Here is a 25,333-nt window from a genome sequence, read left to right on the forward strand (position 1 = left end):
TGGGTAACACGTGCCATTTTAATTTCAACGCAGAGCTAAATGAACTGAACATGGTGAATGTTGTTTGCGAGGCGATGGAAGGAAACGGGAGGGGAGGGCAGGCGGCGGGGCGTGACGAAACACGACCGGGGCAGGGCAGGAAGAGGGGAGTTGAGGCGTCCGCCACCGGGGTCGGCCGGGGGCCGCGGCGCAGTGGTGCCAACCCACCAGCCGACCAACCAACCTCCGCGCTCTGCGGAGCAGACCGTCTCAGGTGCCTCGTGGTCACACTTCGTACAACATTCCGGAGAAGCCTAACATGTACATCAAGTTCTGTCCCTGCCCGAACACGCCCGAATATTCACCTTCGGCCAACCTCGGGATTTGTTTTTATTTTCGCGCCGGAAAAATTAATTCAAATATTAAAAGTGGTCGGTTAGGTTAGCTGCATTAAAACACTTTTAAAACACTAAGGACGGTTAGTTAGGTTAGTATAGCTACATTAAAATAAACAGAGAAATATATATATATTTAAATGAACCCGAGGTTGGCCGAAGGTGAATATTCGGGCGTGTTCGGGCAGGGACAGAGCTTGATGTACAAATTAGGCTTCCCCATTCTGGGCCCTTCTTCCCCACAACCCACAAATCATTACTTTGTTTTTGAAGTTATGCTCCTTTGGACACGTTATGTAAAAATGAGTGAATTTTTTATACGAGTGCGAACCATTCAACGGAATTTTCACAGGACTGAAAGAAAAGAAAAAGGCTACATACAAATAAAAATTATGGGTGTGCTTTCAAAACTCACACTTGTGATTGATATTGAATACTGGTCCATGTAATTAAAAACCTTTGTTTATTGTGAATGCAAGTGATATAAAATGTTTATATACTTTTACAATAGTATTTTCAAGTGCATTAATATATTTGACGTTATGTTCTGGTATGTATAACCAATTTGCATTATAAATTACTACATTATATTTTAATAAATAATTAAAATTAATATATTATCATACATGTTCATCATATGTATTAAAATTTATTTTGATTATTTTACTAAATTAATAATTAATTTTATACACAAGTAAATGTATTAATATTAAATACTGAGTACCTATTTAATAAATTAATTTTTGTTACAGTAAATTTAAAAACAGTTCAGTGTCATGAATCAATATAATTATATTTTTAAAAACTAAAAAAAACACACTTTGATTGTTGTCTAAACTAAAAAGTGAAATATATAATTTTAAAATTTAAGTCAGTTGTTCAACAGTGACAGCATTAACTACAACTCTGTATAACAAAATTTTTTAATAAGCTAAAAATAAGAATCAAGTAATACACAAAACAATTAATTTTAATGAAAAAAAATGTGGGGTGCTTTATTCTTTCATTTTCAAAATGACCCTGTCCTAATGAAGAGAAATTAATGGTAGAAAATTCAAGGAAACTGATATCAAGCAGCCCAAGCTTTTTTTTATTAAAATTTATTTTGAGTAATACTTGATTCTTATTTTTAGCTCATTAGAAATTTTGTTGCACAGAGTTGTAGTTAATTCAGTCGCTGCTGAACAAATTACATTAATTTGAAGATAATTTTTTTTTTACTTTTTAGTTCATATTGAATTAAATTTTTTACGAATTCCTCTAAAGGCACTACAAAAACAATTTTCAAAGTCCCGAAAATTTGGGGGCAATTGAGCCCCGACCTCTAAGGTCCGATGGAATTTCATAATTATATGTAGTCTATGTCACTTCTCTGTCTCATAAATTATTGATTATGCAAAAAATCATGTCGATCCGTTGCTGCGTGATAGGACAGACAAAAAAAACACTTTCACATTTATAATATTAAAAGTAGGGAAATAGGGATACGGAAGTAGTGATAGCTTACACTAAACTGAGCATTACACCAAAAGCTTCAAACATTGAAGACAAGCTCTGTGCCTGAAACTTTGACAAGGCAATTTCCCCAATTGAGGCTAGCATTAATGCATAAACTAAGTGGTAATGCTACCACATTAGCTAGTTGTTTTAAAAAAAATTGAGATATCATAAATATTAAAACTCAAGACTATTTTAATTTTAAAATAACATATTTAAGATCATTCATAGGATGTCCTAAAAAAAGTAGTATTATTTCACTTGTGCTGACTTATTTAGAATATCAATAGCAGCGAGCATTTTCTGCCATTCATTTTTTATTAGGTACCTACTACTAGCGCGCTCTAGGAAAGGTTTTGATGGAGAAAAAAACTGACGAAAACTAGCTTCTACTGCGCACCTTAGGTTCCCCCCTTCCTTCTTTTGCGACAGAGAATTTCCGTCACTCCCCTCTCTGTCGCAAAGAAGGAAGGGGGGGGGGGGGGGGGGGGGGGACCTAAGCTGCACAGTAGAAGCTATATAGTTTTCGTCAGTTTTTAATCTCCATCAAAACCTTTCCTACAGCGAGCCGGTAGTAAGTAAGTTACTGATTTAAATCATTCACACTAAGGCACACACACTGCAATATAGTCACCTTCTTAATTCAACCAAGCAGACCATCTTGTTTCCAGCAAACAAAATTAAGTTTCCATTTTCTTTCATTCTAGCATGAAGCAGAAAATCTTCTGTAAGAGTGTCCTGCCACATTATAGGTTTCAACTTCCCAATCACATTTGTTTCTCTTACGAAAAAGAAAATAATATTTCCTTGTGACCAAATAAAATCCCTCACTATTATTTCAAATTTTATTATTGTAATTACTGGTAAATAAATAATCATCTGACACCAGGCTGAAAAGGGTAGTACACCAGTCTACCAGTGTGTTTTAAGCCCACAATTGCATAAGTATACATTTGTTAATACTCATAACTATTTCACAGCTATTATTACTATCAGGCAGGAGTGTATGCAGAATTTCATTTTAAGCAAGGAAATAAAAAAGGGGGGGAGACCCACTTTGCTCTCTGTTTTCTTTCAAATTCTTTCTTTTGTTGGTGGGAAAATTTCTAAAAGTTCAGCAAAAAAATTTGTCCAAATTAATTAACATTTAAAAAGTATCAAATCAAAAACATTTGTAGAGTTCATAGTTTGAAGGTATTATTGACTATACATGTCAAGCTCTGGGAGCTTCAAATCAGTACGATACGGACAACCAACAAAATAATTTTAGGACATGACTGTTCACATCACCATAAAATACTATGCCATGTTGAACTTGTGTTTTAAAGTCTGACATTAAGTCAAGACCAGCAAATGATTTCGAGAAACCATGGTAAATCAAAGCCGGGATTCAAACCAGTGTCATCTGGAATGCAAGTACAGTATCTTACCACTGCACCCACTTACTCTACAACTGTCATGAATGGGCATGTCGGAGGACCCGTTTAGAAAACACACATTGAGTTAAATGTCCCTAAGGGTTCAATTTTATATATATTTTTCTTAAGTTCTACTAAAATTTGACATCTTTGAGATGTGATACTTTTTTTCATGTTTTGCACCTGATGAATCCTTTGTCAATACAAGGCAGTGTAAAGAAGACTACAGAATTTAAAGTTAAAAAATAGGCAAAATTTAAAAAAAAATTTTTGTTGAAGTTCAAATGCTTTTAAAAACTTCCCTAAGTATTATTTATCACTACGGTGTAGTAAATTAGTATAAAAAACTATCAGCTTGTGTGAAAAATGAGAATTAAGTAGATAATAGAGAAAAATTACAAAACAAATTTTTATTTTTATTTTTTAATCAAAACATTACAAATCTGACTCGAAAAATCCACCCTTATTTCTAATATCACGACAGCAAGCTACATTAATAATATTTATGACATTTGTCTTAATAAATTTTTATTTTTATTGTTTGTGCTTGATTTGTCCTTTTCATCTCATTTTTCACACAAGCTGATCAGAGTTTTAAACCAATTTAGCAGGGGTTCGATTAGCTGCTTCTAGTGCATGGGCTATTTACGGTGTGGGCAGGGCCAGTGGCGGTCGCACTGGACACGTGGTTCTTGCCCTGCTTCCTTTTCTTGCCAACTGCAGTGAAGCCTCGGTCTGTGTCTGCATCACAGCACAGCAGTGGTCCTTCATGTCCTCGTCTGTCATCTTGATTTCCCCCGAGCCTAGCTGGCCCACCCACTGACCACTTCCTTGCGACTGGTTAGCCAGGGTTACAACTAGGCTGTAGAAGTGATGCGACCCTGGTTGCTCCGAGTACACTGCAATAGCCACCTATCCACGTTTTTAAAAGCATTTGCACTTCCGCAATGTGATTAGTTTTTTATTAAGCTTAATTGCTGTAAAACTTAAGGAAAATATTAAAAACATTACAAACAAAAAAAATTAAATACTTAGGGACTTTTCATTCATTAAATGTTCTAAATGGTTCTACAATCACGCCAGGTCAGCCTGTCTAACCATCTACAAATCATCCTGTATTTTTTTTTTATCTCTCTATAAACATAAATAAATATGACAGAAATGTATTTGTCATGTTTTTCACTTTTCAATTATGCCATTCATTTTGGTCTAATTTTGAACAAGTTTTATTTACTGCAGGTGGTCAAGTTTTTTTTTTGCTCTTTCATTAGTTCTGCTTCCAAAAGGGCATTGGGAAAAAGGTAAGCTGTTAATCGTTCATACCTGTTTAGTTTTTTGTAGGTAGGCTATTATTACACATTTCTATTCTGTAAATGTGGGATCATCAGCTTTTTTTCACCGTATGTTAGTGTGAATATTATGCAGTTTTCCTTTCTCTGAATACTTATATTTTGGACCTGTTTCTTTGTTTATAAAGTACAATTGCACCATATTTACAAATGATATATTGTCATTGGTAAAAAAAAACAGAGTAGCTGCTTCCGGAAATACTACAAGTGAAAGATAACTAAAGTGAAATTATAATTAGGTTAGGCCAGACATATATTACAATTGGAAAAATCTTAGAATTAAATTTTTATCAATGATTTAATTCAATTTAATATAACCAACTACACCCAACCAACCTTTCATTTCAGTTACCATTCACCATATTTCTCATAAGCCATGACTTGAGCTATACCATCTTGATCACATTATCATTAATCAACTATACCCTGTGGTGAACATGTGAATGCATGCCTAACTGCTACCATCTGGGTAATATTAAAGATTCTTTTAAATTCATAAAATATGCCATATCTACATTTCTATGAGTTCTTAGAGAGTTTAGGGTATTTCTTTAAAGTAAACTTCTAAAGTAGCATGTTTGACAAGGTTTCTATTTTTCAAATGCAGGATCGGTAACTGTGGCCATGCTGACAGTATATAAGAAAAAATTTATTTTGTTTTTAAATGCACATTTGTTAATGGTAGTTTTCTGTAAGTTTCAATAATTTTTTATGGTAGTGAACAATTATTTGAAAACCTCACTAAAATTATGCTGGCTACCCTAGGGACATGTCCAAATTCAAGTACACAGTTGTGTACTTGCCACCTTGCGTACTTCACTTGTGCACTTGAATCCGTACAAGTTCAATTTTTGGCCTCGTTGAATGGTATTAGCTAGTGCACCAGATTGTTTACATTATTTTATTTAACAAATAAATATAACTGGAAAAACAATTTTTAACTGAAATAATAATTTTTAACACTTCATTAGTGATGCACAAATTCATGATAATTTACTTTATAATTCTACCTTTGTTCATTAGTTACGATGGGTATTTGGTCTCATTATTCCATAAAACCACAAAGCTATATAGCATCATTTCATTACCCACAGATATTAATTGCTCAGTAGTATTTTCAGATAAGGATATGAAATTTGCCAAATTAAATATTTGAAACAAGAATTTTGCATAATCTGAACAATTAAAGAACTCTTGGCCAAAACCCCGTGATCAAAAAAATTTTTTTTTAGAAGAATCAGAAAATATTCCATCTTTGCTCCTTGGTATTTAAATTATATGAACCTTACCTATACTGTAACACTTTTATGTTTTATTCAATACTGATAGGCAAATATAGTTAAACAATTATGCTTGAAACTTTCTTGATTCTGGTCTATGATTGTTTTTGAGGGGGGAAAAAAATCCATCAGAGTGTACAAAAATGAAAAGAATACATTCTTTGTTTGATTATCGACACTAGGGAAGCAGTTGAAAACCAACAAGTCAACAACATAAATGTAAAAAAAATGTTGGCCACATGTATAGGATAACATACATGTAAGTAAAAATTTTACAAATGTATTAAGGTACAGTATTCATGTATATAAAATTTTTTTACAAATGTTTATTATTGCTAAAAAGAATATGTGGACAATTGTTGTTTTAGCTGTATGCTCCATACTTCAGTGCCTTATATTGTACCAACCATTGTTCTTTTTGATTAAACAGTTGGTTATATGCATTCCATAATGGATCACCACTGACTAGATAAAAAAAATGCAAAATTTAATTTTTTTGGAATACAGTTGTTTTTACCAAAAGCTCTCCAATTGTAAGCAGTTGCAAAGGTAGGTTATTTCATATTTCTTCAAATTCATACACTTAGTGATTGTTTGGTTTCATTAATATATATTTCATACATTAGATTTTAGCACACGTACTTGATTCTTGCAAAAAAAAAAAGTAATTGTTGCTTACTGCATAGTAAGTTGTATTTTAAAATAAAATATTAAAATAAAGGAACTGTTTGTGTTCGTAATGCAAAATTGTCGAATCAACAAAATATATTTGATTTTGAAAATATGTATTATAAAACTTTAATATAAACTGGATAAGTAATAAGAAACAATTACCATTTTTCGAAGGTTAAAAGACCATCTACAACGGCAGTGTCCTTGTGTCCGACAAGACACTGATCGCTGATTGGTCCACGTGACCCTCTGACATCATGGCTGGTGTGGGCAATGATCCAAATCTCCCTGGTCCGAATGCATTGGTCAACTTGAACTTTTTGTCCCAATCTGTGTCCTTTGGTAGCACAGTAGAACACTCGTGATATTGCGGTTTCCGGTTCCCATTTCAAAAAGGTAAAAATTAAATAATGGACTGTGAACAGGAAGCAAGAAGCCAGAGAAAAAAATATTAATTAGTGCTGTCCGTTTGCGACCGGCGCTTTTCAAAGGCCGAGTACACAAGTTCTTTTTTGGCAGTGTGATTATAATTCTATTTATTAGCATTTACTTTTGCCTTAAGAATAACTAAATATGGTAAAAGAACCATAACATGTACCCAAGTTTATCCCTTGATCCTGATAGCAAGATCCTGTAAATATTAATCCTGTGGTATATAATGCTTGCTGTTTAAATTTAGTACATCGATAATTATTGAACATTGTGACTTTTTAGAACGGTAAGAAAAAAATCAGAAAACATGGTTTTCACACACTTCTCACGTCACTAAATTTACTCCCAAGGAAACGTTTCGTAATTCCTACTAGTTTGCGAAAAAATTAAAATTTTATTTATTACACACCTGTGCTTTTACACAGCCGCTGCCATTTATTATTTACTTGCGATAAATAGGAAACATGTTTTCCATATACTAGAGACATTCCTGAATTAACCATGTAAGGAAGTTTTCTTAATTCCTACGGGTTTATTAAAAAATAGTTTAGAGCTTACATTTAAATACCTATGTGTTCACGCAATCGCTGACATTCATTGTTTATGTTTACCCATTTTCCCTTGGAAAACTTTGTCAATGTAGCTGCTGGTGTAGTAATGAAATTTGTTTAAATAACGACTGTATTGCAGTTGTAAAGAATTTTTAATGCTTGTATTTCATGTTTGATGTTTTATTAGAATAAGTAATTATATTATGAAATGTTTGTTTTGCTACATGGCATTTAAAGTACATACTATTTTGAGTAACGTCACAAAAAAGTCTAATGGGAGCCTAAAATTTAAATTGAATTGTTAACATGGTTCACTTTCTGTGAAGATTACATGCTGTGCACTGAAGTAGCTGACTCATTGCAGTGATTCCACAGGGATTCTCTGATTACAGCCAATGTATATTCTGTGTTCGTTATGGCTGATGTTTCAAATATTCTAGTTTATCCCTATATCCTGAAGGCTTGATACTGATGGCATGATCCTGTTGGCTTGATCCTGTGGTAGATTATGTTTGCTGTTTTAGTTCAACAGCCTACATAAAAAGATACTGCACATAAAATAAATTGTGAAATAAAAAAGAATTATAAATGAAGGTTGAAAAAAAAATTATTTTTATTCAACTTACAATTATAATTCAATATACGACAATATTATTTTTTTTAAAGGATCTTATGACATACTGAATTAAAACAACAAACATCATGTACCACAGGATCATGCCATCAGGATCTTTCAATGTACTGAATTAAAACAGCAAGCATCATGTACCACAGGATGAAGCCAACAGGATCATGCCATCAAGCTCCATCTTCAGGAATCAGGGATAAACCTCAATATATGAAACGGAAGAATTTGTATTTTTAATTTGCCATAGTTGGCTAAATTTGTGCTAAACAAAGAGATATACAATTGTAAGCTTTAAACTATTATTTTTTACAAACCATTAGGAATTAAGGAACCATGTTTTCAAGGTAGATAGATTTAGGGACATCTATAGTACTTCAAAATCATATTTTCATTTTTATTTACGTTTTGTTACCCGAAGCAGCGATGTCCGATGCTGGTATGGTAATGTAAGCTATAAATTGTAATTTTTCACAAACTAGTAGGAATTAAGAAACCATTCCTTCAAGGTATATAAGTGTGTAATGTGTGAAAATTATGTTTAAGATTTTTTTTCTTTCCGTTCTAAAAAGCCGCGATGTCCGATAATTACCATAAAACTTAAACTAAAGATATTTAACATTCCATACCAGCAATAAGAACATAGATTTTCTTAAATACAGGACCTAAAGATTAATTATATACCATAGATTAGAAAATACTTTAAAGTTTTAAACTATAAAAAATTATTAACATATATAACACATAAAAATAAATGATAGCCTTACCTGTTTCCAAAATTGCTTCTCCAGAACTCAGCAGCATCACTCTTCGTTATTCTAAACTGGTCGCCCGCAAACGTGCCGTTAGGAAAGATAGCTTTCAGCTCACTCAACATATGACTAAAAACTAAACTAAGTTTGGTTAAGTTCCTTCGATAGTGGGAGTTTTCGTCGAACATTTTCTCTTTGCCCTCCTTAAAAAGTTTGATAGCTTGTTTGCACTTCCTCATTAGATTAACAATAAAAACGTTAAAATGTTCGTTACTATGCAGCACAATCACTTTATCCTCGTACTTGGAATAAATCAACCTCAGTCGCTGATACGTGTCAGGAAGAATATCCAAAATAAACGGTGGAGAATTTTTCAGGTTCATTTTCTGATGCTGACACAGCTTCACCACTTTGTCCATCAGTTTCCAAGTTTTATCTAAAGTCCGTTTATCAGTAGCTAGTTTAGGTGGAGCCATCGCATCGGCAAACGCTCCATGTAGTTTAGAAAATATCGAAGTAATATTTTTATGTTGTACTGTCCTGTTCCTGTTGTTTGCGGCCATGATGTGAATTACATGTATACGTTGAGAGTCCAACAATTTGAGAAAATACACCAAGATGACACATGTACGCGCTAATTAGAAACGTATCAGAAGAAATCGAAAAATCACAAGCCTTCCTAAAAACACCAAAACATATCAAATTGGAAACTCAAAAAGTAATAATAATCAAAATCCTTCCCACGTTACACACGAACATTTCGTCAACACGTTCGAATGACGACTAAAAAGTCAAAGACAACAGCACAGCGAATTCTATAAAAACAAATTTTAGAAAAGTGATACTATTTCTTCCAAACGGTACTTTAGAATACTATAAAAAAATAAAACCTAAATAAAAAATAATAAAAATAAACAGTAATATTAGATCAAACTACACAAGAAAATTCGTCGTTACACTAATTATAATTGGACTGAAATCTAACAACCAAAAATATTTTTTTAATGTTAAAATAAGGAAAAAAAAAAAAAAATCTATCAAAAGTAAATGAATGTCATAATCAAAACAAATCTAATGATGACATTAGTCGAGGCAACCTCTGGTCGCTTAAAACATTGTTTCCCATTTCCATTTTTTGTGATACTTTCTCCTGTGCAGTGCAAGTGTAGTAAAAACCAAGTGCAACAAGTAGAACGGCCCCGAAGTCGGTATATTGATAGCCGCCCGGGAGGCTACTAGGAGATGTAATTGTGTTCATCAACAAAGGGTTGCTGTATCATTTTGTAATATGTAAATTAATAAAGAAACCAATGTATTTTAATACTTTTAAAGAGCAATGGGAGCAGTAATGCAGTTGTATGCCGCATTCTGACATTAAACCCAGCCATGCCCAGTGACACACCACCCCATCCACCAGAATTTATTCACTGTGCGATCAGGCCACAAAACTCAGTCCCAATCGTCCCTACGTTCTCTGTACTTCCATGGGGAAACATGACCTCTTGCTGAGGAAGCTGCAGATGGTGGGACATTCTTCGCTTGCCCAGCTAAGAGGCCAGATGCATCCTCACTGCTTTGTTCCTCTGACCTAGTTTTAATAGTGTAAGTACATATTAATCCTCTTTCGTCGGCCCCAGCGCCAGCCTCACCTTGATGTACATTGAAATAACTCACTACTCAACAAATACTTTTTCTTTCACAACCGCAAGTTCGCGAATTTAGCTTTTACTGGTATTGTAATCAATGGCCCTGTGCGAGCTTATTCTCAGTCAGTAAGCTGCAAATGTGAACTGTTAAATGTCATCTGCAATGAGATTTCTTAACATAATATAATTAATATTAATTATTTCGTAGAACTTTTGCTGTAGGCTGCATCACCCCATGAGGAACATGACTGTGAGAGCCTTTGCCCATGCTTAAAATCCGATATGCTTACTATTGTATGCAATGTCGTCGTCATAATAATTCATGTATAAAATGCCGTCGTCCGGGGTCTCGGGATCGAGTCCCGGTGCGGCTCCTAGCGGGGATGGCTGTGGTGAATGTAATGTGTCAGGGTGGGCGCCAGACTAGCTCTGTCTCTAGTCGAAACGTAGATCGTGGGGTCGATTGCCCTGCGTGGCCCACTAGGACCGTCGGCGATGTTGCGTGGGTTATGAGGAAATCGATACTTGGTGGTGGTTGGGAGTCGTTTGGTTAATTAATCATACGCTGAAGTGATGCAACAAATGATGTGCGTCACTGTGGTTTAGGTGTAATACCGTTGATTACACGCAACTTCGTACAGAGGGTGATGTCACACAATACAGAAATTACACAATTACACAAGGATAGTTTGAAAGTTACGTAATAAGACGTGGCACAAGTTCATAAAATGTTACGCGAAGGTGCGTTTCACAAGTTTATTGAAGGTTACGCGGTGACGCGTCGCACAAGTTCACAAAAGAAAACGTTCTAGATTCAAGGCGTCGTACCAAGTTACTAATTATTACGTATTAGCGTGGCACTAGGCGTTTCTGAGCCTGGTTACTCAAAGAGGGGTGAGGGTGATTGGAGGCGGCCAATCCCGTATAACAACGTCTCGAGGCGGTGTTCGCGTCCACTGTAGTGGAGCGCGGACCGCAGCTAAATTCGCTCACAGTTCCCTTACGATTTGGGGTCAGCGCCGGAGAGACTGGTCTTAATTAAAAATCTGTTCTTCGGGAGGCGGCCCGTACCATATGCTGAAAACTACCCCGCAGACCAAGTGTGGTGCAGGGGTTTTTAAAGTTATGCGGCCGGATTAAGTCCTGGACCGAAAATTGGACCGGGTACGCACGGAGAGATTAGTAAAAAAGAGGTTTTAAGAAGTGACTATAATTACCAGAAGTGAGTTCAATGCAGACAAAGGATGATGTCTCTCCGTGGGACGTGCGTCCGCCCCGGTCCACGAGTCGCGCTGTACTGGCGTCATGTCATGGCGCCCGGCCGAGGCTCGGTGTCCCTCGCGCCAGGGTTGACCTCATTACGTTAGTTTCTAATGTGACATGTTAATAGGAGAATTTAAGGGCGTTAAATTCTTGCATTAATTATTAAAGCTGAATCAAGATCACTCATCCCTTCTACAAATTGAAGTTATTATGTTTAGGAATTATTTCATTTAAATTTTACGTCACACCAGCGACTGTTCGTCTCTTGCTGGGCTGCTCTGGTGGGGGTAATAACGCAACACAAGGGGTTAACAATTATGTCACGTGGGTTAATTGACTAGTTTAGGCAGAAGGCCGCCAGGGGGACACTCACACACGTATCGACGTATTTACACACGTGAGTGCCCGGGCACTCCTACGTCGCACTTTCGTTAATCAATTATTAATGTATACATAATATTGTTTAATATTATGTGTTTGTTTTTACAATGTGGTCGGCTGTAATGTCGGTCTGTTTTTTAGGGGGGGGGGGCCGGTTCTACCTTGGTTGCTGGTGGCTCGCCTGACTCGGGTGGGCCATGGCTAGGGGCGCGTTCCGTTAGCGGGGTTGAATACTGGCGGTTGCAGGTCGGTCTTTAGGGTGGCCTTTGGTCGGACGACGTCAAAACAAACGAAACTCTATTCCCTGCGAGACATAGCAGACTCCATTGTTAACGTACCTTCTTTGGGATTTGGTCTATATGCTCTTCTACCATTTTTTTAAAGTTAAATATGACGTCGGCCGACCGAAGGCCACCCCAAAGCCCGATCTGCAACCGCCAGTATACTTTTCCGCTAACGAAACGCACCCTTAGCCACGTCAAACCCGAGTCAGGCGAGCCACCAGCTGACAAGGTAGAACCCGGCCCCATAATAAACAGACCGACATTACAGTCGATCACTTTGATAAAACACACACAGAATATAAACAACATTACGTATAAGTTAAACGTTCACTTAATGAAAGTGCGACGTAGAAGTGCCCGGGCACTCACGTGTGAAAATGTGTCGATACGTGTGTGAGTGTTCCCCGGGCGGCCTTCTGCCTAGATTAGTTAAGTATTTAATGTGACATAATTACTACCCCCCTGTGTTTCGTTATTAACACCCACCGGAGCAGTCCGGCAAGAGACGAACCGTCTCTGGTGTGACGTATAGTTTTAAAAAAAACATAATTCGTAAACATACTAACTCTAAATTGTAGGAGGGATGAGTAATGTTAATTTAGCCTTAAAAATTAATGTAGGAATTTAACGCCCTTAAAATCTCTTGTTAACTTATTAAATTGGAAAATAACGTAACGAGGTCAACCCTAGTGCGAGGGACACCGAGCCTCGGCCGGACGCCATGACACGACGGCAGTACATCGCGACTCACGGACCGGGGTGGACGCACGTCCCACGGAGAAACATCATCCATTGTCTGCATTGAACTCACTTCTGGTAATTATGGTCACTTCTTCGAAACCTCTTTTTATTAATCTCTCCGTGCGTACCTGGTCCAAATTTTCGGTCCAGGACTTAATCCGGCCATGTAAATTTTAAAAACCCCTGCACCACACTTGGTCCGCGGGATAGTTTTCAGTATATGGCACAGGCCGCCTCCCGAATCACAGAACTTGAATTAAAGCCAGTCGCACGGCGCTGACAACACCCCGTAAGGGAACTTGGACCAATTTAGCTGCGGTCCGCGCTCCACTACAGTGGACGCGAACACCGCCTCGAGACATAGATATACGGGATTGGCCGCCTCAAACCGTCCTCACCCCCCTTTTGTGTAACCATGCTCAGAACCGCCTAGTGCCACGCTAATACGTAACATTTTAGTAATTTTGTGCGACGCCTTGAACCTGGAATCTTCTTGAGTAAACTTGTGCAACGCACCAACACATAACATTTTAGTAAACTTGTGCCACGCCTTCATTACGTAACTTTTCAGAATAACTTTGTGTAATTGTGTAACTTATGTATTGTGTGACGTCACCCTCTGTAAGACGTGGTGTGTAATCCACGGTATTACACCAAGCCCACAGTCGCATGAATAAACGACACACGTCATTTGCCGCATTAATTCAGCGCCTTATCAGTTAACCATACAACTTCCAACCACCACCAAGTAGGAAATCCTTCATATCACACGCAACACCGCCGACGGTCCTAGTGGGCCACGCAGAGCAACCGACCCCACGACCCACCTATCGGCTAGAAACAGAGCTAGTCTGGCACCCACCCAGAAACACTACATCGACAACAGTCATTCCTGCTAGGAGCCGCACCGGGACTCGAGCCCGAGACCCCGGACGACGGCAAGTAGTGTGTTTTGTCATCCTAAAGTGCTCTGCCAAGTAAACGTGTAAAGTTCATTGTGTACTACACCTCGATCTTCGGGTGTCAATTAATCTGTAACCACATACTGTCGCGGATATGGTTAGGGAGTATCTTTTCTCATTAAATATATTACAAGAAAATATTATCAATGCACAAGGTCTAGGCGCACATAGCATTTATTGACAAGCATAACCATCCCTTACCATTGACTGCTACCCCTGCTTTAATCCTATGCCTTCTTCTTAATGGTCTCTCGTCTCGCAGCGGTCATTTACGGGCTCAAAACGAATCAATGACGAATTCTCTTACTCATGTCACATGTTATATACGAAATGTAGTGTACTCTTTTTCAGCATTTAAGTCCTATTTGGACCTATGATTTTAACTTCATAGGTACCTATTACAAACCTTTGATGCCATCCCCGCTACCTTCTATAATTTTTACTTGATTTTTGCTTGGTTTCGAGATCTCAGAGAGGGTTCGGCCTTGTGGCTATAGGTAGGGGTTAACGCAGTAGGGACCCCCGAGCTGTTATGGCCACTCGGGACGCCTGAAGAAGAACACAAAGTTTCTGGAGGATATTTGATGAATTTATTACGGCACAGCCCTATACATAGTTCTGCCTCTTCTGGCCGTAACGGTTGTCCCAGATCGACTGTCACACGCGCCGCCCACTTCCTCAGTGGCGGCTCACGATTTTAATGCGCATGAAGGACATACTTTCACACACGATGCGGCGGTTACAAATAAACTCTAACATGACAAATTAAACCTTGACGAACAAAACAATTCACTATTACACGATATTTATTATACTGGGCTATCGGCACGTAGGCCCGTGTCTCCGGCGACTCTACATGCTTCCTAGATGTGTCCCAGGGACTGATTCGTTAGTACGTTTGGTGGCACGATACCGTGCGGCGGTTACAAGTAAACTCTAACATGACAAATTATACTTTGACGAACAAACACTTCACTATTACACAACACTTATTATACTGGGCTAGTGGCACGTAGGCCCGTGTCTCCGGCGACTCTACATGATTCATAGACATGTCCCAGAGACTGATTCGTTAGTATGTTCGGTGGCACGTGTCGCCTTCTGGCTGCCCCGTGCTGACCAAAACTAATTAGCCGGTAAGCTAAGTTGGGGCGTTAAGCACCAACGTAACGTCTCGTAAACGTCCCACAGTACTTAAGTAATACGTTGAACACTCATCTTGGAGCACTGATTTAATTAAGTGAAATACCTCATGGTAAATTGAGGCCGACCGCGGAACTGTACGTAAAAGATTAAGAAGAGATTATACTATTGAAACTACATGTCGGTGAAAGCAAGAGTTGATGGTTCCGCGTCGCGCAAAGGCTGCCGGCCTCCTCGAGCTCCTGAAGGACACTGCGTGTCTCGCACCGCGCGACCCCCCTTCCCCCCGCCAGACCTCCCGCGGAAACATGTGAATTTCGCGGGAAATTGAACCGGCCAGGCTCGGGACAAGGCGCACAGTGAAACATGATTTTGAAAGGACTGAAATATTAATTGACGAAAATAATGTCTAATAAAAACCTGTGGAAAAATATACATAATTTCATTTGTTGTAGTTCGGTGGAGGGATATACCACACCCGGCCGGATCCTTCCGCCGACGTAGCACTCGTTGCCTGGCGTTCGCCTCGTTGCACGAACTACACTTTGTTGCGTGCACGAGCGCGTTCGGTGCACACGCCTTTGTGAGACGTTGATGAGGCATAGCGGTCTATGCGACATAGAGGAGCATTGGCGGTCGGCGCCACCTTAACAGTGCTGGACAGCATGAAGTCGGCGGGCAGCAACGAGGCGGCGGAGCAAGTCGGGATGCATAGCATGCATCATTGTGAACCACCCTCGTTGCTCATTTGGTGTTACTGCAGACTGCTCTCCCTGTGTCGACCTATTTATACCAGCCTAGTTAATGACAGTATTGACGTCGACCCAAGTGTCGAACCAGCTCGCACATCCCGCTATGCCACGCCAACGCCTTCTCCTGCCTTGTGTTGCGTGTGCGCCGATGTGGAGTGCGGCTAGGGCAGGGGGGGAGATTCGCACGATAGGGGAAGTTTAATGTAAAATACATAAGAAACATTCTTATTTGTAAATTGTTTATATTATTATTTGAAGGGTCGTGTTTTCTTTATTATAAATAGTTTATTATATTGTATGAAATGTTATGTAGAATTAGTTCTCACGTGTTCACCGGGCGCCAAGGCCGTGGCTTCCGCCTGTGACCAATAAGCGTGTTCCGCGGGCTCGCGAGGAGGGGTGGGACGCGGGCGCTGGGTCGCCCGAGGCGGGGAGGTAGGCAGTCGGCAGCTGGACTCAGGAGGCGACAGACGTGTCTACGAGAGCTCTCCGAGACGGTGAGAACGGGCGCGGTGTCTCGCTGCAGTTCATGCATTGCCGAGAGGAAGTGATTCCTCTGTCACAGTCGTGTGGTCATTTAGGTGTGTCATCGTGTCATTCAGTCGTGGCGTGCACTTCTCTCGCGTGCGTGTTTTCTCCGGCAGTTTACGAGTCGCGGAGTTCTTTTGCAGGCTGGATTTTCGCCTTCGTTTGCACGGTAATTTTCGGGTCTTGCTCCTCACGAACGGGACATCACGTATTTTCCCATACAGTAACAGTGCGCGGAACCGGGCTCCGCCCTACAGGATCGGTCACAGGCGGGAACGCGGCAGCCCCTTGTAAAGGGTTTGATTTTCCGTATATAAAGAACCTGGAAACCGTCTTTGAGTGTATTAATTGCTATCCTGGTGACTTAGTCCCTTGGCCACGCGGCCCGAACCCTCTCTACCGAACACTGAGTAGCCGGCTAAATACTATCATTCAGGGGCTAGTCGGCCAGGCGACGACAGTATGACAGTGTGATCATAGCCCAATCTGATGGTTGCATTTAAAAATATCCGCAATGCAGACTTTTTCGACTGGTTGCTCACCCACCAGGGATGTGGCTGCATATTTAGCGGGCTGCCTACCCGTACAGAAATGTGGTTGCACCAAGGTCTGCATTTCACACAAACATGTGTCTCTGTAACTGGTTTCAGCACTGAGGAACATTGACACCAAAACACGCGGGAGTGTAAATTCATCCTATACGTAAAACATAAATTATTTAAATTATTTAAATTATTCATACCCAAACCATGACAAGGCACTTAAAAATAACAAGAACATAAAGAAGAATTTATAGTCATTACCTTTAAATATATACATCAGCTCAATGCTTCTCTTTTTAGTGGCAAATATATGTCACATCATTTTTTTTAAAGTATGCAGGTAGTAAAAATATAAATAATGTCAAATTCTTGCAGCTACATAACCAGCTATATCTTAGTGTCGCCGAGCGAGCTGATCCCCTTATTGGTTGTGTAGGTTCTTGGGCTAGCTCAGTTGGGGGTGGGTTTTGGGCCGCGTGGCAGTTAAGAGGATCTAGCCGGCTAATAATGAAACTACATAGGGTTTCGTAGCACTCACTCTTTTTATTGGCCACTATTTGCACTGGCACGGGGCTATCGCAGTTCCCGCCTACGACCGTTCTTAGGTGAGGCCTGACTACACGAGAATTTCCCCTTACACGGCCACCTATGTGGGAAGTAGTAGGTGACGGCGTCGCGGCGCTAACCGATGGTGTTTGTCCCAAACCGGCAAGGCTTTGATTTCCTGTCCTATAGCGACTTCAGGCAAGCACTACCTGTGGACACAGTTTCTGAATTGTCCCATTAATATGGCGAGGTCTCGTCCATGACACAAAGGTACTATTTTACCCTAGGCAATGCACGACTATACAAGCGAATAAAGATATATATATACATACATACGAGAGGAAAGGAAAAAATTAAGAAACGCTAATAAAAAAAATAACTAAACTATCTACGATAAGGCGACCCCTTGGCAATAGTTGACATACTAATCTCCATAGTTCCGAACTGCCTGACACGACTCGAAGACTGTTGCTGATCTATTCCCCGCGTCACTCTGGTTAAGCCCGGAGGTCTCTATGCTCACCCGTTTCACTCGTCTTCGCGAGAGCTCGCGGCCGTCACGTCTCTGCACCGCGGTTCTCCAGACACGACTGCCGACTCTCCTCGCGCCGACCCCCTCCCCGCGCGCGTCTCGTCCCACACCTCACGTCCTCGTGGACGGGAACCCGCGACTTGTTCACCCCGTGCATAATAAAATACATGTTATTTACCCTTCTAATTTAAATTATACATGATGGACGATATTATAGTTTTTACAATAAAAATTATGTCCTGCTGAAAGAAAATAAAATATACATAAAAAACTACGTCGGAGGGACACTGGTTTATTGAAGGTGGCACCACTGGCTCCCGCACACGCCCGCGCACAGAAGAAGGCGGTGACGCATCATAACGGTCTGCAGGAGCTAGGGTGGCCTCTGGGTCGACGTCATTAGTGTGTGAGTGTGTGGATAAGATGCCACCCACCCAATGTACACACAAGGGGGCTGCTATGATACCATCCCTGCGATGTTTCCACAAATAAGAAGGGACCAGAAGTTTGGCAGCAGGAGCAAGGACATTCTTGCACAGACTCAAACCATGTGATTTGTCAGATGCAGACAGCAAGAAGACTTGGCAGTCTGCTACAATGAGAACTGCCCTAAATGCCGAAATCACCTACTAGCACGATTCCACGATGGCAGAAGCACATGCATCTGAACAACACTATTGATGCACTGTCACCATGTACAAAAAGAAAGCAGTCTCGGGTGTACGCATTGTCGCTTGGGGACCTATCACTGCTGTATCACCATTCTGTAATTCTGGTAAATATGCTTCATCTGTTTAAAATCTCTTTTTTTTATATATTAATTCTCCCCTTGTATCCACTAACCATTTAAGGTGCAGGGCATTACCTTGGCGTCACCCGGACTCCGTAGAAGGCCTGGGAAGTACCTGATGGGTGCTACGGGCGTCGCGGTGATATGCTTTTGTTCGGGGGGGGGGGTGGGGGGGTTTCTCCAGTCTAGTGGGACACTAGGCCGTTGGTGACGGGTCGTGGATACTCTGCCCCCGCGTGCCCCGCCAGGTACGCAGCTGGAAATCTATCCTGAATCTCCCTACTTGGCTGTGAGGCCACTTGGCCGTGTGGAGGACAGAATAGTACGGAATAATCGTAGACGACACAGTTTATATTAATTTGGCGTTTTATCCACGGACTTCTCCGGTGATATGCATGGGTAGGCTGTACTCCCTATACATACACTACATACGCGGTGGCAGAACCACTACACAGCTATGATAATGCACTATGCGGCGTCTAAGCCATTGTATAATTACACTAACACACGCTGATTACAACACAAAACAAGACACTAACATAACACTGTGAATTTGCCATGGCAGTCTCGCGGGGATTAAGAGGCGTAACAAGGGGGGGGGGGGTCAGGGGTTCTAACCCCCCCTTAGCCAAAATTATATATATTTTTTTTATCTAAAAGCAGGTTAGCTAAAAGCCTGGGTGTCTTACTGCTATCACCGACCACTGCACTGGAGGGGAAGAGTAAGCGAGTCCTACCAATTCTCCTTCCCTTCCCCTACCCCTGTCGCGAGCAGAAGCTATAAGGTTGTGACGCCGTAATGGGTCCCAAGCTTTCAAATATCTTACACCTGTTGTATTTAACCAGCGTGGTAATTATAAGCAGTTGTTGACTGGGCTTCCAAAAGGGTAGGAACGCTGTTTGTGTATAGAATTGAGACAACGACATGGTGTCATGTAACTCTTGAAGCTAAAGCTAGTTGATTCCAGGAATAGATCAGTTCTGCCGAAACCCAACCCTTTTTATTCCTTTTTTTTTTTTTTGTATTGTCGAGCTTCGGGCATGATTTATGATTTTGAGTGGACGTAAACAAGGCACTTGGATTGATAAAAATATATTTAATTAATTTCTTACTTCATCACTCAAACAATTTTTTTATTAAAAAATTAATAATATTTTTACGATTACAATATTTTAAGTTAAGTACCGAAAACTGCTAAAATAGCATTATTTTACAACTTAAAATCCAAAAAATTTCCGGGGGTGGAACCCCGGATTCCCCCGTTTTAATAGGGGGGACCATGCTTCTTAAACCCCCCCCCCCCCCTCCCATACACAAATCCTGGCTACGCCACTGCAGGGACATGATTACTAGTTCTCTGGAGAAGGCCAGCGCCGAAAGTTAACTGTCTTATCGGCGGGTGGGGGGGGGGGGGGGGCTCAATGAGCATTGTCCTAAATTCTATTCTACAATTACGTGAGGTTGTGGCCAGTAGGCGTATGCACGGCGATCTTAACGAAAACGAGTTGGCTGGAGTTGGCCAGTGCCGTAAATTGCATGATCCGCGAAATACACGCCGAGTCTACGTGAGCAGCCCTGAATTAAAAAGGTTTGGTTATTAAATCAAGTGCAGAGAGAACGATCGGTGGAACAAAATTGAAGGCTGCTCATGGACACATGTCTTGACCCGGTGCGGAGTGGTTGGAGACTGCTGAACTTGGCCGCCTCGCAAGGGAGGGAAACTTTCACCTCCTTTGTGAGTCGGCGCCAAAAACGTATATCAACTTAATTTGCTCTATTATAAGCTAAAAACACGTTCCAGGTACTCAATCAAAAGGTAGCACCTGGTAATTGGGTGCTTAAGGCTTAACAACTTTTTTATAGTATTTAATTTTTTGAACTGTGGCATCAAGTTGGCGACTGTAAAATTATTAACATATTGTCTCACTGTGAACTGTTTTAGTTGGATTTCTCCTAATCTTACTCGATCATTGTCACGGGCACTTTAGGTAATTAAGGCTTGTGGCCTCGGTGACTGGTAATGAGGTTCGTTGTCTACTCCATGTGTGCGGTGCTCGCACGGAGTAGCTACGACGCACTTGTTTAATGCCTGTGAATTAATAATTGTGTCTTATTGCCTTGTTCCTTAATTGTTTTATTGATTCGAGCCCCCGGGGTTTCGTGCCCTGAAGTTTATTCGAGTCTAGTGGGGTCAAGCCCGAGGCGCTCGTCTGACTTATTTCCGCTGGGCTAAGGGTGCGCTCCGAAAACGGGATCTGGTACTAGTAGTGCGGAGCACGGGCTCAGAGGCCATGGTCGGGACGACGTCAACCTAGGCGTCGCTAGCTTCACTTTACGTGTTACCCTCCTGCTACATGGTTATTGGGAACACAACTACATTTAATTAAATCGCGCAAATGTCTACCGATCTCAAGCGTAATTTCTTACAGCAAAACCTTTGTAGAGTCCAATTAAGCAATTTATGTTATTGGTTGACTCCAATCAAAAATATCTTGATCTCAGTCTGACTTCTGTAGGACTAATTCTGGTAGTTTCAGAATTAACGAGTATGCAATTTATTTTGTCTTTTCCAGTGCCACTGAAACTTTCCCATGAAAATTCTGTAAATGTTTGAACTATAATGTTTGGTTAAAACCATGTCTTTAAAATGGCCTCTTATTTTTTTCAAATCTATTTTTTTCAATATATTTAATAAAACTATCAAGTGAAAAGCAACATTATTTTCGAAATTAGCATAATTTTTATCTTACAAGAAACGTTTTTACAATTGTACGCTCATTTAATATTAATCAAATATTTTCTTTCAGCGTAGTGCACTTTGACGTCAAAGTTGAATTTTACTCGTAATTGTCACGTAGTAAAGTGTAATGAAATGTTTGGTTTAACTCTATGATGTTTGATTCTTAAGGTTATGTTTATATGTTGAGTTGGCATAAAGGGTATGTTTACAAATATGTCAAAATAAATATACGGATCGTAGTAAGCTGTCTTAATTTTTGTGATAATGGCCTGGTTTGGTGAAGGTTTGTCAAATCTGAAAGGGCAGTTGACAAATTTTACGAAAGAAGTTTTGGCCGAGGGAGGAACCGAAATCACTGGTAAATTAATGTGATGCTTATATAATTATAAACATTTTTTTTTTAGTTCTTTAATAAAACAAGGTTCTTACATAAATTGTTGTTTTGTTTTTGAATTTTTTAACATTGTTGGTATTTTATTAAAATGTTGACACACAGTGGGCTATAGGTTACTACAACAGTAGGCATTTTGATGGAACTTGATTTAAAGTTCTTTGATTAGAATGCTTACATTATATTAAATAGAGTACTTGTTACAATGAGGTCAAAATAATGCTGACATTAATAAAATGATTGTTCTACCCTAAACGTGTATCAAAACAATGTACCTTGTACCAACAATGTACCAATGTACATGAGAAACTTGCTTTTCAATCTGACTTTTTAAAAAAAAAAATAGTCATAATGGGAATTATTGACTAAAGGAGCTTATCTGAAAAGAAGAAAATAATTATCTGAAAATGCTGGTTTTACTTCCTGGCATTTTTCTAATCAATTCGTAGAAGGGAATTGCAGTATTTTAAGTAGGTAATCTATTGTTTTAGTTCTAATTACGTGAATTACATTTAGGTAAAGTACATAGTGTCAAATTGTGTGAATGGTTGTTCAGTTATCTTAGGTACATTAAAAACACTGTAAAAAGTAAATATGTAGTTGAGCGGTATTTGCGAAAAAAAAATTTAAAAATCCGAAAATACCTTTATTAAATGCTCTTCAACTTCCTCTTATCATTAAAAGCGGCGGAGGTAAGAAATTCCAAATACTTTAGGAGATACCGAATTTTTAAATTTCATCATATGTAGTTGAGCGGTATTTGCGGAAAAAAAAATGTTAAAAATCCGAAAATACCTTTGTTAGATGCTCTTCAACTTCCTCTTTTCATTAAAAGCGGCGGAGATAAGAAATTCCAAATACTTTAGGAGATATCACCGTTCTTATTTTGCTATACAAGACCTGTGTAATCAATTGACCGACGCAATTTTTTTTTATTGCCGTGTGTTTGTGAATGCCTAATTAATGAAAATGGTCAATTAGGTCAGGTCAGTTACATTATAAATACTTTGAAACTAAGCGTACATTAAAAATAATATGAATTAATTTCAATGGTTCTTTAGTTTTAAAGTATTTATAATGTAACTGACCTGACCTAACAAACTGGGATAAAGGATGAACAGTAACAACTCACGTAAAAATTTTTTGTTACTAATTACTTGCGCAACAATAACAAATAAGACTTTAAAATTAAAAACTCGCCTAAGTTGGTGGCGGTAATTAAACACCGTTTTAAACAATAAATGAACTAAATAATCACGTATTCGTTCATTTGAATTCTGGCCTATCACGAACAATCACGTGACATCATTATCCAATAAAAAAATAGATACTCGTAAACAAGAAACAATTGTAATTCCACATGAATGCACTGGTATAATTGTGATGAAATTTAAAAATTTGATATCTCCTAAAGAATTTGGAATTTTCTTATCTCCGCCGCTTTCAATGAAAAGAGGAAGTTGAAGAGCATCTAATAAAGGTATTTTCGGATTTTTAACATTTTTTTTCCGCAAATACCGCTCAACTACATATGATGAAATTTAAAAATTCGATATCTCCTAAAGTATTTGGAATTTCTTACATCCGCCGCTTTTAATGAAAAGAGGAAGTTGAAGAGCATAGAATAAAAGTATTTTCGGATTTTTAACATTTTTTTTCGGAAATACCGCCCAACTACATATTTACCCTGTAAAATTGTGTAAACACATAATGTCAGCTTCATTAACTACAAATGATGTATTTATTACATATTAAATATGTTTTTATTAATGTAGCTGGCCAAAATCAACAATCCATCATTTTTGCGAGACTCAGCAACATATGCAAAAATTTAACTTTGGACATGTATATTAATGAATTCAAACATTAAATAACTCACCTTCGCTAGGAGCATCCACATTCAAACTTCATGAGATATTCTTTTTTCAAGTATTTATCATGATTTGGAAATTTGGGATAAATATTTTTAATTAATGCAACAAAACTGAAGTAAAATGGTAAAGTTCCGTATCATGTATCCAGGATGGCATGATCCTGTAAAACTTACGATATAAACGAATTATGATTGCAACATGTATACTATGAAAGAAAACATTTCCACAAGACCTGACATAATTTGTTTGTAGTGTGATATTAGAGTATTTTATGTCCAGTATCTTTCGACATACTAAATTAAAACATCACGCATCATGTCCCACATGATGAATGTATACACAGTCATGCCATCAGGATCAAGGGATAAACTTGGATACACGATACGGAATAATTATAAACACGGTATAGATGCAAAACCACACACAAAAAATCTTAAAACACTGCAAACTATTTTATTTATGAAAATTTGAATAGGCTAATACCTTTTCCACAATAATGATTACAAGAAGATTGATGTCTGAATCAGTAGACTTGTTCATTTTCCATTAATTATTGTGTTTCTATGACTATTTGTGTTTTGATATTGAAACATAATTTTATTTTTAATTTGGTGTTAATTGTTATTTTTGCTTAATTATTTTACGAGGGTGAAGATTTATGATCAGCACATTCACCACATAGCAGTAGAATATTGAGTTAAAGTATATATTAATTTTTTTTTTTTTACTATTGCATAACAGGATTTACTCACTATCTTTTGCAAATTTTGACTAATGAAAAAGTTTAACTGGCTGTACTTAATACACTAAAATAAAAAATAAAAAGTTTGATTGATATTTAGTACTCTAGCTGAATATATTTGTCCCATACTCCATTTCTTATTAATTTGCAGAATTTTCTGTTTAGCACATTTTGTCTTCTGGCTCCAATCGACACACATTCAGATTTTTTTTGGGATGATACGGGCATTTTTTGACCTTGATATCAGAGATGTTTTTAAACAGTAATGCTCACATTAGAAATATGTGCTTTTTCTTACTATAGCAGCTTATCACAACTGTATATTAATTTTTCATTGGTTTTCCCATTAAAAGTATTTTTACCTTCAACAATCAGCAAAATAGTTAATTGGACATGCATGTGATCTAGGATGTCATGTATTATATTTTAAGTAAGGTTTTATGTACTATAAAAATTTATCTGCTTGTATTTTTTCTTTAAGTATTAATATTTGACATATCTATGTGTGTGTGTGTGAGTGTGTTT

The 25,333-nt window shown here is 38.6% G+C and overlaps 2 protein-coding genes across 6 annotated transcripts in view; one reads left to right on the forward strand and one right to left on the reverse strand.

The window, feature by feature from the left end:
• The window catches only part of LOC134537419 (E3 ubiquitin-protein ligase CBL-B), an 84,543-nt gene extending 74,815 nt beyond the window's left edge, over window positions 1–9,728 (reverse strand). For both annotated transcript variants that reach the window (XM_063377821.1, XM_063377820.1), the window contains exon 1: window positions 8,966–9,728. In XM_063377821.1, coding sequence (XP_063233891.1) covers window positions 8,966–9,513 — 548 coding nt within the window. In that variant the 5' untranslated portion in view covers window positions 9,514–9,728. The remainder of the gene's footprint in view (window positions 1–8,965) is intronic.
• Window positions 9,729–21,876: 12,148 nt separating this feature from the next.
• LOC134537421 (myosin-4) overlaps window positions 21,877–25,333 on the forward strand; it is a 132,807-nt gene continuing 129,350 nt past the window's right edge. For 2 of the 4 annotated variants that reach the window (XR_010075988.1, XM_063377828.1), the window contains exon 1: window positions 21,920–22,159. Coding sequence is in view for 3 of the 4 variants with exons in the window: in XM_063377828.1 (XP_063233898.1) it covers window positions 22,066–22,159 (94 nt within the window). In the remaining variant the exon portion in view is untranslated. Of the gene's footprint in view, window positions 22,160–25,333 lie in introns of all 4 variants that reach the window. The other 2 variants (XM_063377825.1, XM_063377827.1) reach the window with 2 other exon arrangements.

This window comes from Bacillus rossius, chromosome 12, assembly GCF_032445375.1.
Source record: "Bacillus rossius redtenbacheri isolate Brsri chromosome 12, Brsri_v3, whole genome shotgun sequence".
Classification (NCBI taxonomy): domain Eukaryota; kingdom Metazoa; phylum Arthropoda; class Insecta; order Phasmatodea; family Bacillidae; genus Bacillus; species Bacillus rossius.